At 51.9% G+C, this 13,048-nt stretch overlaps 2 protein-coding genes across 2 annotated transcripts in view; one reads left to right on the top strand and one right to left on the bottom strand.

The window, feature by feature from the left end:
* Plekhg4 (pleckstrin homology and RhoGEF domain containing G4) lies at positions 1 to 9,543 on the top strand. The gene is made up of 22 exons (XM_074056926.1): positions 1 to 54; positions 273 to 987; positions 1,133 to 1,228; positions 1,304 to 1,427; positions 1,506 to 1,599; positions 1,679 to 1,753; positions 1,832 to 1,948; positions 2,098 to 2,196; positions 2,287 to 2,435; positions 2,601 to 2,739; positions 2,859 to 2,975; positions 5,232 to 5,414; positions 5,660 to 6,162; positions 6,235 to 6,481; positions 7,157 to 7,246; positions 7,331 to 7,552; positions 7,644 to 7,814; positions 7,904 to 8,081; positions 8,431 to 8,547; positions 8,686 to 8,922; positions 9,004 to 9,206; positions 9,526 to 9,543. The coding sequence occupies exons 2-22, from the start codon at positions 477 to 479 to the stop codon at positions 9,541 to 9,543; spliced, it is 3,690 nt and encodes a 1,229-aa protein (XP_073913027.1). The 5' UTR covers positions 1 to 54; positions 273 to 476.
* A 326-nt stretch (positions 9,544 to 9,869) lies between these two features.
* Positions 9,870 to 13,048, bottom strand: part of Kctd19 (potassium channel tetramerization domain containing 19) — a 28,504-nt gene continuing 25,325 nt past the window's right edge. The window contains exons 13-16 of the mRNA XM_020171150.2: positions 11,702 to 11,893; positions 11,373 to 11,527; positions 10,955 to 11,056; positions 9,870 to 10,122 (exon numbers count right to left, since the gene is read on the bottom strand). Coding sequence (XP_020026739.2) covers positions 10,006 to 10,122; positions 10,955 to 11,056; positions 11,373 to 11,527; positions 11,702 to 11,893 — 566 coding nt within the window. The 3' untranslated portion in view covers positions 9,870 to 10,005. The remainder of the gene's footprint in view (positions 10,123 to 10,954; positions 11,057 to 11,372; positions 11,528 to 11,701; positions 11,894 to 13,048) is intronic.

The following is a 13,048-nucleotide window of genomic DNA, read 5'->3' as shown; positions in this document are numbered from 1 at the left end:
GACCTCCCTTCGCTTTGCTGTTTCCTGCGGCGCGTCCCAGGGACGTGAGGGCAGGTGAGGAAGGCTCACGCGGAGGTCAGGGCCTGGCTGGGCTGGCAGAAGCACGAGCTCGAGGCAGCCCCTCGGGCAGGCCCAAGCCAGAAATTGAGGGTGTGTCCGTAGGTACTGCCCTGAAGATGGGGCCCACCATCTTCCCAAGAGTAAAGACTCTTGGGAGCGCAATCCGGACCTGGGCAGAAGGGAGACCCTCTGGCGTTCTTTTCCCTCCCCAGGCCCGAACTCGCATAGACGCAGAGCGTCTTGTGCTCCGGCACCCATCCTGGCACCTACAGCCTTGTGTGCCCTGCCTGCATTGCTGGCGGAGCCCTCCCAGACCGTCTTCAACCCAGTTCCTGAATGAGCTGGAGCCTCCCTTCACACCGGTGCCCAGCCTCTCACTCACTTGCCCATAGCAGTCGTACCCTTAGCAGGGAGTGATGGAAAGGCCCGCAGAGGAGGGGGACATGTCCCCAGACTCCCAGGGCCACGCCACTGACTGGAGGTTTGCTGTGTGCAGTTTCAAGGATGCCTGGGAGGAGGAGGAACCTGCTCTCCAGATGCAGGTTAAGGACCCAAGTTATCCAAGACCACTAGAAGGGGCAGCCCAGGCCAAAAGGCTACAGGACAGCTCTTTGTCCAGAGAGGTTCAGTCACCTTCAGAACCAAAGGCTATGGACAGGTCAGGGAACAGCCCAAAGACTACATTAGGAGACTCCTTAGTCCAGACAGAACAGCCAGCCTTCTCTGGAGTGGAGAGCCTCCTTTGTCCCATGTCCTCCCACCTCAGCCTGGCTCAGGGTGAGAGTGACAGCCCAGGGAGAGGTTTGGTAGGGGGTCCAGGTTCAGGTGGAGCATTGCCAGCTGGCTTTGGCCTTGGGGAGCAGGACAGCAACCCTGTGGACCTTGGAGACCCTTTACCAGAGATATCATCAAAGCTACTGGAGGCAGGTAAAGGAGGCTGAGAAGGGAATGGGGGATACCTGGAGGTGGGTGTTGAGACTTGGGAGATCTCTGATCAGGCTGAAGTTCTGGTTCATGGAGGGGTCTCTGGGTAGGTGGCCCAGTGCAGACCCAAGCCATTTCCATTTCTAAGACCCCAGCAGATCCAGTCTCCCTAAGCCTGCTGACTGCCTCCTGGCCCAAGACCTCACCTGGGAGCTGCTGGCTAGCGGCATGGCTGCCTTGCCAGGTAGCTGGGAGAGCCTAGAGGGAGTGGAGGAAGAGTGGCTTTACTGGGTAGATGTTCACTGTCTCCTCCCTGCAGGGACTCGCGATGTAGAAGGCCGAGCAGTACTGCTTCTGTGTGCCCACAGCCCTGGCTGGCTTTACCCCAAGTGCAGAACTCATGAACTCATCTGCCTCCTACTCTACCTGCGAGGCATCCCCAGGTTTGGAGGAAGCAGCTGGGGACTGAGCCTGAACCCAGACTTGAGAATCAGATACTGAAATAAAGCCCTCCCCTTTAGGCCTGAAGTACAAGCCCTGGGACTGACCGTCCTTGTTGATGCCCGAATTTGTTCCCCGAGCTCTTCCCTGTTCTGGGGGCTCAACCAACTCCAAGTGAGTACAGGAGTGTGGCTCCCCTCCATTCCTTTAGGTTGTAGAGTTGGGTATGGGAATGAGCTCTGATTCCTTGCAGGAGGCAGCTCCAGGGTCGGTACACCAGGTGCTGCTAGTGGGAAAGATGCCTGATGCGGTGCCTTCAGGGCTGCAGGTACTGAGTCAGGTTGACTGGGGTGGAGGTGGAGTCCTTCTCCACCTGGTTCTACTTCACGACACCTTCTTTTCTTAGCTAGAGCAGCTGCCCTCTCATGAGAGCCTGCTGACCCACATCCCCACCACAGAGTTGCCCACTTCGCTAGGAGGATGCCTGCCTTACTGCCATCAGACTTGGCTGGATTTCCGGATGGTCAGTGCACCCAGAAGAGGTGGGGGAGTATGTAGGCAACCCGGGCTTATGGGAGGAGCCTCTCTGGGTCAGCTGACTGCAGTGGCCTGGAATCCATTGGAAGCCTGGAACCAGCATTGCACACTGGTCATGTCTATCCCTACTCACAGCGTCTGGAAGCCCTACTGCAGAGCTGCCAGGTGGTTTGTACCCTGCTCCAGGAGGCCATTGAGAGTGTGAAGGCTGTACCCCAACCCACAGCATCTGGGGTGAATATCCCCTCCCCACACCTCCTTGAATACTCCCTGACTCCCTCCTTTTCTCCCATACCTACCAATGCCTGTTGTCCTCAATCACAGGAAGTCAGTCAGCTGCTACATCAGGCACAGGTCCTGATGCAGCAGGTGTTAGACTCACCACAGCTGGCATGGTTACAAGGCCAAGGGGGCCTGGAGCTGGCATGGCTGAAGCAGGAGATCCCAGAGGTGACTCTGAGCCCAGACTACCGGTAGGTACAAGCCCAGCTCCCAGATCTTTCCCCAGCTTAGCCCACCACAGCTGTGCCAAGCACGGAACTGGATGGCTCAGCACCAGCCAGGATTATGAGTCCCAGGACAGGGTGGAGTGGAGCAACGGGTCCACAAAGTACCATAAGACCATATACCTTGCACAGGATGGCAGTGGACAAGGCTGATGAGTTGTATGGCCAGGTAGATGGACTGCTGCACCAGTTGACCCTGCAGAGCAACCAGCGAGTGCAGGCCCTAGAACTGCTCCAAATGCTGGAGGCCCAGGAGAGTGGGCTGCACCAGGTGGGAACTACTTTTCCAATGTGGCCTCGTCTCCAGCATGATCCTCACCCACAGCAGCTCTAGGGTAGTCTCCAGGTGACAGCAGCTGTCCTTGCCTTTCCCTGCTTGTGTCTGTCCAGATTGAAGTGTGGCTACAGGAGGTGGGCTGGCCAGCACTGGAGGAGCCAGGGGAGCCTTCCCTGGACATGCTGCTCCAGGCCCAAGGTCCTTTTCAAGAGCTGGACCAGGTGGCTCAGGTAAGTTGGTCATATGTTCATTCTGCATGGATTGGGACACTTGACCAGGGACTAGGACAGTAGGATTGAGTGAAAACAAATCAATCTGTCCAGCTTTCTTGGAGCTTACCACCCAGCAGAGGAGAACAGTTGTAATCAAAGGTTCGTGTATGTGTTTGCAAACTAAGGCAAGGACTGTGGAGAAAAGCAGCATGATGGTCCTCTGAGTATGTAACAAAGGCCTGACAAAGCAGGGGTATTAGGGAAGCTTTTTTGGGGGTGATATGAGCTGAAAGATGAAGGACATTTTGGGGTCAGAAAATGGTTGTAGATGGAGGAACATTCTAGGCTGGGAAACAGCATGTTCAAAGGCCCCATGGCGTGAAGGAGTATGATATGCCTAAGAAACCATAAAATCAGTGAGGTTAAAATGCAGAGCAGAGGGAGATTGGAGTGAGATGAAGTGAGATGAGGCTAGAAGACTGGCCAGTGGCCAGATCATTAGGTCCTATAGCAGTGAAAAGTTTGAGCAAGAAAGTTCCAAAATCAGAACCATATTCCAGGAAGATGACCTTAGTTTCTGGGTAGACAATGACTTGAAGGATGGATATGGAAAGTTTTGTGAAGAGGCAATTGCAGTAGTCCAGTTGGGAAATAAATTCATCTCTAGGTGTCTGTGGAGGTTTGGTTCCAGGAACTGCCTCAGATTCCTAAATCAGTGGATGCTCAAGTTCTTTATGTAAAGTGGTGCAGTGTTTCCTTACAACCTCCACATGCTTTTTTTTTTTTTTTTTTTAAAGCAGTACTGGGAGTTGAACTCAGGGCTTTGTGCTTGGTAGGCTAATGTCCTACTACTTCAGCCACACCACCAGCCCTTTTTGCTTTGGTTATTTTTTGAGATAGGTTCTCTGTCTTTTTTTTTTGGCAGTAGTAAGGTTTGAACTTAGGGTCTCACATTTGCTTACTAGGCAGGTGCTCTTACCACTTGAGCCACTCCATTAACACTGTTTTGTGATGGTTATTTTTTTTTTTTTTGTGATAGGGTCTCCTGAACTGTTTGCCTGGGGCTGGCTTCAAATGTCAGTCTTCTTGATCTCTGCCTCCAGAGTAGCTAGTATTATAGTCGTGAGCCACCAGTGCCCAGCCTGTAGTCTCACTTTTATGCCAGGACCATGATCCTTCTATTTATGTCTCCTGAGTAACTGGGATGACAGGAGTGCTCCACTATACCCAGTTATTTATTGGTTGAGATGGGGTCTTGCATACTTTTTTCCCAGGCTGGCCTGGAACTGTGATCCTCCCTATTTCTGCCTCTCAAGTAGCTAGGATTATGAAATTGAACCACAGCACCCAGCATCCTTCCACACACTTTAAGCTCTAGATTAATTATACCTGGTATTGTGTACATGGTATGTAAACAGTTGCTAGACTATCCTTGTTAGGGAATAATGACAAGAAAAAAGCCCATATGCATTTAGTACAGATGAATTTTTTTCACAAGTAGTTCCAGTGCAAGATTGGTCGACCAAGAAAAAAAAAAAAAAAAAAGGTTAGTTGAATCCCTGGATGCAGAACCTACAGATAGAGAAGGCCAGCTATAATGCTTTTTCTGGCCAGGATGGTAACAGGGATGGATATGAAGTGTTTGTAAGACATGGTGGTGCTGCATCAATATGAGAAGGTAAGGGATAGGGCAATTGTAAGGATGAGTGGGTACTGTCCCCAAGATGGCCTAGAAGACAAGAACCATCTGTGAGTTCAGTCATAGTGTGTGTTTCTTTTTTTTTTTTAATTGTCATAGTGTATTTTTTTTTAAACTAGGGTTTGAACTCAATGCTTGCTGCTCTATCACTTGAGCCATGCCCCCAGTCCCATACTGTGCTTTTGAGATGAGTGGGAGGGAATGAGAGGAAAGCCTTTGGGTATTGGGCTAGAGAGTGTGGGTAGGGATGACAAGATTGCCTTTGGGAGAGAATGCGCTGTCCTCAGGAGCACAGGTGGGGAAAGGAGATCATGAGGAACCATTGAGGACAAGGAATCAGGAAAGTGGGGAGGAGTCAGGGCCTAGGGTGAAGTCAGAAGGCCTGAGAGAAGGGCATTAGGGGATGGGGTGGGTGAGTGAAGGCCTTCTATTTCTGGAGAGAAACATACCTAGGATATGTCATCTATGATGGCATATCATAGACAGGAAAGATCTAGTAATTCATAGTGGGAAAGATCTAGGTTTGGGACTGGATCACCAGACCTGGACTGGCTAAATCCAGTCTTTCTCTCCAGGAGCAGGTCAGTCGAGGGGAGAGGTTTCTGCAGCCACTGGCTGGCTTGGATGCTGCTGAACTAGGCCTCCCTGGGACACGCTTTCTGGCCCTGAGAACCCAGCTGACAGAATTTTCTCGGGCCTTGGCTCAGCGGCGCCAGCGGCTGGCAGATGCTGAGAAGCTGTTTCAGCTCTTCAAGCAGGTGGGGGAGTGGTCTTATCTCTGGCTCTGTGGTCAGGGGCCAAAGAGGTGGCTTCCCTAGCTCTGCCACTGCCTAAAGTCTTCCTGTTTGTCCTGTGTGTTCTCTTGTCTTCAGTTTCACCCCCAAAGCCAAGCAGTGGGGACATGGCTTGGGGCCATGTCCTGGGGTGGAGTGGGTAGAGATAAGAAGGCATGGCAGGTTTGCTGAGGTCCCCCTCTCATGCCTGTGTGGCCTTGGTGTTGCAGGCCACTACATGGGCTGAGGAGGGACAGCGGGTATTGGCAGAACTGGAACAGGAGCACCCAGGGGTTGTGCTACAGCAGCTGCAGCTGTACTGGACCAGGCACCCTGACTTGCCTCCTGCTCATTTTCGAAAAATGTGGGCTCTGGCCACAGGCCTGAGCTCAGAGGGTATCCGCCAGGAATGCCGCTGGGCCTGGGCCCGGTGCCAGGACACCTGGCTGGCCCTGGACCAGAAGCTAGAGGCTGCACTGAAGTCACCACCAACAGGCAGCACAACTAGCTTGTGTGTCAGCCATGTCCCCACTATACCTGCCACCCCTCCCCTGAGGAAGGCCTACAGCTTTGACCAGAACCTGGGACAGAGTTTCTGTGAGCCTGCCCACCACTGTCACTATGCAGCCACTGTCACTGCCTGCCATGGACTAGAGGCTGGAGGAAGTGCCCAGCCTAGGTCATCTTCTACTATGCTTCCACCAGGCAGCTCTGACCTCAGGAGCCCCAACAGGTACAGGAGGGGCAGGGCATGGAGGGCAGTAGAGGGTAGATGTCTTGGGTCCTGACTCCACTTACTTAAAAGGCTACAGCTGGTGCTGGCAGAGATGGTAGCCACAGAGCGGGAGTATGTCCGAGCCCTTGACTATACCATGGAGAACTACTTCCCTGAGCTAGATCGTCCTGACGTGCCTCAGGGCCTCCGTGGCCAGCGTGCCCAACTGTTTGGCAACCTGGAGAAGCTACGAGACTTCCATTATCATTTCTTCCTGCGTGAGCTGGAGGCTTGTACCCGGCACCCACCCCGAGTGGCCTATGCCTTCTTGCGCCACGTAAGTCACACAGGCCATGTGGGCCCAGTTTATTCTTTCACATTCCCCAAAGAGTTGTTGGGAACATGCTTGGTGTCAGACTCTGCTGGGTATAGCTAAGAGTGAGACCCACAAGGTCCCCAAATCTCAGGGTGTTTTTGGTTAAATAGGAAAGGCATCCATGTGAAAAAGATCATTCTGGATTACATTTGGGGCTAGGAGGAGAATAAGCAGGACAGATGCCATGAGTTACTGGCAGGGCAGGGTTCTTGCTTTAGAAAGGGTAGTGAGAGACAATGGGACTCTGAGATAAGGCCAGGGGACGAGCCAGAATGAGAATTCCACCCCAGAAAAGAGCAAGTGCAGTCTGTTGGTCAAGGTGAACATGACTGTGTGTAGTGAGCAAAAGAAAGATAGTTCAAAGTGAGGTGACACCAGAGAGATGTTAGTGTAATGAGAGGGGCGGAGCTGAATGCAAAAGCTATTTGAGGGGAAGAGTCTTCTTCCACAGAAACCCCCTCTGCATAGAGCCTGTTCCTGCTAGATCATCCCTCATTCAAAGCAAGATCTGCAGGGGGAGCCCCCAACCAGCCACCTGTTGGCATATTGGTCCTCTCAAGATGGTGGTCTGGCTGGGGAGGTTAGCTTTTGAGAACCAGCCCCGTTGCACCTGGACTGAGCTGTGTGTCCTTGTAGAGGGTGCAGTTTGGAATGTACGCCCTCTACAGCAAGAATAAACCTCGCTCTGATGCTCTGATGACCAGCTATGGTCACGCCTTCTTCAAGGTAGGAGAGCCTGAGACTGCAGGAGGACAAGGGGGTGGACGACATATCCTGAAACAACTCAGTGGTCTTCTATCCACCTGGCAGGACAAGCAGCAAGCACTTGGAGACCACCTAGACTTGGCCTCCTACCTGCTAAAACCTATCCAACGCATGAGCAAGTATGCACTGCTGCTGCAGGAGCTGGCACGGGCCTGTGGGGGACCTGTGCAAGAGCTGAGTGCCCTGAGGGCAGCCCAGAGCCTTGTACACTTCCAGCTGCGACATGGCAATGACCTGCTGGCTATGGATGCCATCCAGGGCTGTGATGTGAGTCATTCCAGGCCACGGTGGAATGTCCTGTGGGTGTGGAAGAAGAGGGCAGGAGGGGCCAGTCATCCACTGGACCCCAACTTTGCAGGTTAACCTCAAGGAGCAAGGGCAGCTGGTGCGGCAGGATGAGTTCATGGTGCGTGCTGGGCGCCACAAGTCCCTGCGTCGTGTTTTCCTCTTTGAGGAGCTGCTGCTCTTCAGCAAGCCTCGCCGTGGGCCCACAGGTGCTGACATGTTCACTTACAAGCGCTCCTTCAAGGTAGGCCCACACAACCCTGGCTCCTTCCTTGGGCCTGCCTACTGTTTCCTGCCCATGCCTCACCACACCACTCTCCTCTGGCCTTGCAGATGGCAGACCTTGGCCTTACTGAGTGCTGTGGGGATAGTAAACTGCGCTTTGAGATCTGGTTCCGCCGCCGGAAGGCCAGGGATACCTTTGTGCTGCAGGCCTCCAGCTTGGCCACCAAACAAGCCTGGACAACTGACATCTCCCGCCTGCTCTGGAGGCAGGCTGTCCACAACAAGGGTGAGTCCCTGTCCCCTACTTTACCCCTCCCCTCAGAATACATATCCCCCAGGAATCCAGGAGGGTCTAGGGACCTAGAAAAGTTTGAGAAGGGTAAAGAGGCCCAACAGCAGCTGCCAGTGCAGGAGAAATAAGTTCAGAGTCTGTTCTGATGTTACTGTTTGTGACCTTGGGCACAATAATCAGGAGCCTCATCTCTTAAAAAGGGCATTATGCTGCCTGCCCCAAGGATGGTTGGGAGGAGAGAGCCTGACACCAGAAAGGCTTGGTGCATAGGATGGTTTGTTTATGGGATAAGGGTATTCAGGAAAGACTTACTAGGTTCCACTTACCCCTACTCTTCACTTAGAGATGCGCATGGCTGAGATGGTGTCCATGGGTGTGGGGAACAAGGCCCTCCAGGACATTGACCCCAGCGAGGAAGCTATCAACGACCGCAACATCAACTATGTCCTAAAGGGCCGAGGTAGCGGGCCTCGGGTGGGGGTGAGGAAAGCTGTGCAGGAGGCGGTGGATCTCTGTCAGGCCTGGCCTATGCTCCCCTGGAGACTTCAGACCAGGCTAGATTCTGGCCTGTCCCAACCTGATCTTCTCTCTTATGCAGGAGTTCGCTCTCGGGCCTCCATTGCTGTGGCCCCATTGGACTATGACAGCCCCCACCTGAGGGTCTCAAACTCCCTTCCTGGAGACCGTGCCTCTTGCTCTGTTCTGGGATCTCTCAACCTGCACCTATATAGAGACCCAGTTCTTCTGGGCACCCACTGGCCCTTGTATCCCCCCAGCTTCCCAGAGGAAGCAGTATTGGAGGCTGAGGTGGAGCTGGGCAGCCAGCCCTCTTTGAGTATGTCTTGGATTATCCAGAGGTGGCATGGCTTGGGTCTGGGCCTCCTCTGGTGACAACTCACCTAGTTTCCTTCCCTAGCTCCTGAAGACTCAGAGGTGTCATCCCAGTGCCCATCAGCCAGTGGCTCCAGTGGTTCTGACAGCAGCTGTGTGTCAGGGCATGCCCTGGGTAGGGGCCTTGAGGACTTGTCCTATGTGAGTGTCATTTTTTGCTTTATGCCTATCAGCCCTACCCTAGCCTACCCTGGGCCTATGACTGACTTTCCTTTAGGGAAGATGGAGGTGGGTAGGCAAGAACCATTCCCCAAAGACCTACCCACCCCAAACCAAGGAAGCAGGCATTCATACCCAGCCTGGCACCACAGGTCTGAGCCCAGGCTCAAAGGTGAGCAGTGGATCCAGCAGCCAGTACCTCCAAGAGTCATCATCTCTCTGGATCTGCTATGACCGAGGCATGGCTGGCACCCAGGCCACTTTCCTCCTACGTGTACAGCCCTGTTGACTACCCTTTCTAATGTCTGGGGCCTCTCCAGGGAAGTCTGACTTCAGAGCCTAGATAAGTACTCTGTAGGCTCCTGCCTTCTCCTGTCTGCTTCTCTAGCTCTCCACCCAGTTGTAAGTTAGGAATAGGTTGGGACAGAGAATGGGTATTTCCAAACTCTATGCTGGTGGAGCACCACGGGGGCTCTGAGCAGACTGGGCTGCCTCTAACCCTCAAAAGGAACATAGGTGGGTTCCTAGCAGCTGCTCCTCAATCCCTGGTCTTAATGTCAAGCTCCCCAAACACAGACACATTGAACCCTTACTCTTGTCCGCCCTGGCTCCTTAGGCCCAACCCCATGTTTCCTGGGTCAGTTTGTTTATTTCGACTTGATGCCTATTATCTCACTGGACATTAGGCTGTTAGTGTCTCAGAGAAGGAGTCTAAGCCTCTGACTTGTGATTTACTCTTTTATTTGTTTAAAATAAAAAAATAGACTGATTTGTACCTGTGTCTGGGCACATGCATTCTGAGGATTTCCCCAGTTAACAATGAGCCTTGGTGGGTGAGGGATGGTGGGGGGCAGCATCTCTGGGCACCCTAGCCTTCTTGTAATAAGTATTTGCCCAGGACAGAGTAAGAGACAGACCTAGACAGGCCCTTCTGAATGAGCAGGTCCACGCAGCGGCCATATTTCCTGGCAAAAGGCAGTGTGAGCTGCAAAGAAAGGTCCCATCTTAACCCTGATTTCCAGGCCACTTGCCTATTCTAGCTCCATGTGAGTGGGATTCTCCCATCTGGGCGGGAGCAAGGATAGGGAAAGTCCTATTGTTGGGACTCCAGTGATACTTTTCAGTTCTGCTGAAAGGTATCTTACAGGGCTGTGGCTACCAGGGAACTGAGCAGAATGACCAGATGGTGTTGCCTGCTACTGATTTCTACTTTCTAGCCATAGATGCCGACTTCACTTTACAGACTATAATAGACAACCTGAGGCCTAATAGTAATTGAGTACTAGTGCATTTAAAGTGAATGGCATATAATAATGCATTGGTTATGGAAATGCCAGATTAATGAAAAATAGCTAAATCTTTCCCACCTATAATACTGAAAATTTATTTTAAAAAATCAGAAAAGAAAAACCATCATTCTTTTGCCTCTTACTGAACTTTTTTTTTTTTAAACAAAAATGCTCTAAGTATGAAAAAACAGTGATACCATGGTGAAGTTCATATCACTGTTTGGAAAGGCTTGACTCCTGTGTTCTCAGGCTTGTGTGACATGCTTCCCCAAGTGTGACCAGGGTTGTTAGTGATGAAGTCATAGTTGGCATCATTGGAGGAAAATATAATTATAAAGACCAATGGCCTAAATGTTGCTTATTGACTACTCTGGATCAATTAATTTCAGTCATCATTTCTCCCTCCCTGGGACCAGAGCCTCACTGCCTGCCTTGCTTTCTAGACAACACTGGCCTGACCCTTGTGCAGCAAGGAGGTCTGAGGGATCCACAGAGTTGCATTCCCAGTGGGGTGAAGGTAGACCTCACCTCCACCCAGCTATACAGGCGCTCCTGGGTGTGCCGGTCATCCTTGAAGCCAGTGATGGCCAGCAAATCCACCACAAACTGCTTGGGGCTGATATGCAGGGTCTGTCAGAAGAGCCCATGGTTAAGAAAGGTCATGGGCATCTCCCAGCTCCTCAGAAAGACATGCAGACCAGGGACTTCCCTGGGCCTGTAGGATATGGGGCAGGTATTCCAAATCTACCTCTTAACCAAGGCTCAGTTCAGATGTACCTGCCCTGCCCTCTTGTCCTTGCACTTTCTGCCATACTTCTGCCTCTGACTTATCCCCCTTACCCTCGTTACAGCTTGCTTCCTCTTGTCTTGCACCACTTACTACAGGGATGGGAGACAGATGAAGATGGCTCAGTCTGTCCTAGGGCCTGGGGACTGTTACACATACCCACAGCCTGTTGGCCAAGGAGACCACCTTGGCTGTAATAGCTTTGGGATCCTTTTGCCTGATAGAATCCAAGATGATGTCGGTCAGGAAGCGGTGACATTTCTGTGCATAAAACATCTCTTCCCAGGACAGAGAGAAACTCAGGAAAGTCACCTCTGTGGAGGAAGGAGAGTGAATATGGCCACATCTGCCCACAGCCAGGGCCTTAGGGAGCTGTGGGGATAGGAGAGGTGTAAAGCCCCCAAGGGATACTGTCCCTGAAGTACCCTCGGTGGGGGCTGCAGCATCTTCACAGGAAATACAGGTCAGGCATGGCTCCAGAGCCTTACCTTGGGGCTGGGGGCTGGCTGTGAGTGCTGCATGCCTGAAGCTGTCCATCTGTGTGGTGTAGATGATGCTGTCCTCAAAGAACATGCAAGAGCCATCGCTACCCACCACAGGTGGGTGAGTCACTTTGAGGATGACCCCTGGGTTGTCCATCCCACTGACATTAAGCAGGTGTTGATCAGGGGCAGGCCTTTCTGTGAAAACAACAAAGGGAGGGGGTTCTCCTTAGGCTTAAGAACTATGGCTTGGAGCCCAAGCAGGGAAGGGACCTCTGGGACCAGTGTATTCAGTCACTCCAACCTTCCATAAGCCTTTAGCTTCTCAGAATTAGCACTCTAGCCCAGCAGGGGCCTGTCTTGGCCTCTCCTCTTCATGGCATTATTATCTGACATTATTGTAAGCCAAATCCTGAATTTCAGAACTCCAATTAAATAGGGACAGTAAAAACCCAGTGGAAGACTGGGAATCTTTATAAAACTAAAATGAGAGGAGCTTTTTGGGACAGCCTTTCATATTTGTCCACTATGAAAGAGTGGATGTTTGTCATCCCAAAATGATAGACCAACTCAGGGCTCACAGGTAAGAATCCAAAAAGGCCCCTTCAAGCAGGGCCTGAGCCACTAGAAGGGAAGGTGACAGAGTGCTATAGGAAGGACTTTGAGGGAGCAGAAACAGACAGTTCTTAGCATAGCACACTTTCCACTGCCAGCCCCATATTGTCTTCAGTCTAGTTTCCATAGACTCTCCTGTCTCCTGTACTTCATCTGGATGTACTTGGCATCTCATACAGCATGTTACTTCTTTACCAAGATCTACTTTCTCTTGTCCATCCATATCAGTAGGGATCTCCTTGAAACCAGGCCTCTCCTTGACTCCTCCATCTCCCTACATTCCTCTACTACTTAGTCCCTTTCACCCAGCCTAAAATGTACTCATGTTCTTGATGCACCGCCTCCTGCTGCTCTACTTCCTCTGTCCCCAGAGCAAGCTTTCTGGAGCACAAACTTGACTGCATGCTTCCTTTTTAAAATTAAGGGGCTGCCCACCCCACTCAGGGTCAAAACAGAGTACCACATTCTGAACTTAGCCCACAGGACCTGGCCTGATGACTCAGGTCTTTAGTGTCGTTTCCATGACTTCTGCAAGGAAGCTCAGCCTCCAGCTAGACCAAGGCCCCGTGCTTCCGCAAACACCATAGATTTTTCCTCTCTGCCTTTTGATTCCCCAGGCCCCAGCCTCTTGTGCTCCCACTTCCTAGGCTCCTCCTTCCCATAGCACTTGTCACTTTGCCTTATGTGACTTTTTGGCTCCTTAAGTCATACCAGTACACTAGTCATTTGTGTATCTGC

Source organism: Castor canadensis, chromosome 15 (genome assembly GCF_047511655.1).
Source record: "Castor canadensis chromosome 15, mCasCan1.hap1v2, whole genome shotgun sequence".
NCBI classification, from domain to species: Eukaryota; Metazoa; Chordata; class Mammalia; order Rodentia; family Castoridae; genus Castor; species Castor canadensis.
This window is presented reverse-complemented; position numbering and strand designations above follow the sequence as displayed.

What these genes read in the sequence shown, in the direction of transcription:
- Plekhg4 (XM_074056926.1), top strand. Translation starts at nt 477, where the DNA reads ATGGAAAGGCCCGCAGAGGAGGGGGACATGTCCCCAGACTCCCAGGGC. An exon ending in CGGCATGGCTGCCTTGCCAG is followed by an intron (nt 1,229 to 1,303) that starts GTAGCTGGGAGA and finishes TCCTCCCTGCAG; the next exon opens with GGACTCGCGATGTAGAAGGC. An exon ending in GCAGGCTGTCCACAACAAGG is followed by an intron (nt 8,082 to 8,430) that starts GTGAGTCCCTGT and finishes CTCTTCACTTAG; the next exon opens with AGATGCGCATGGCTGAGATG.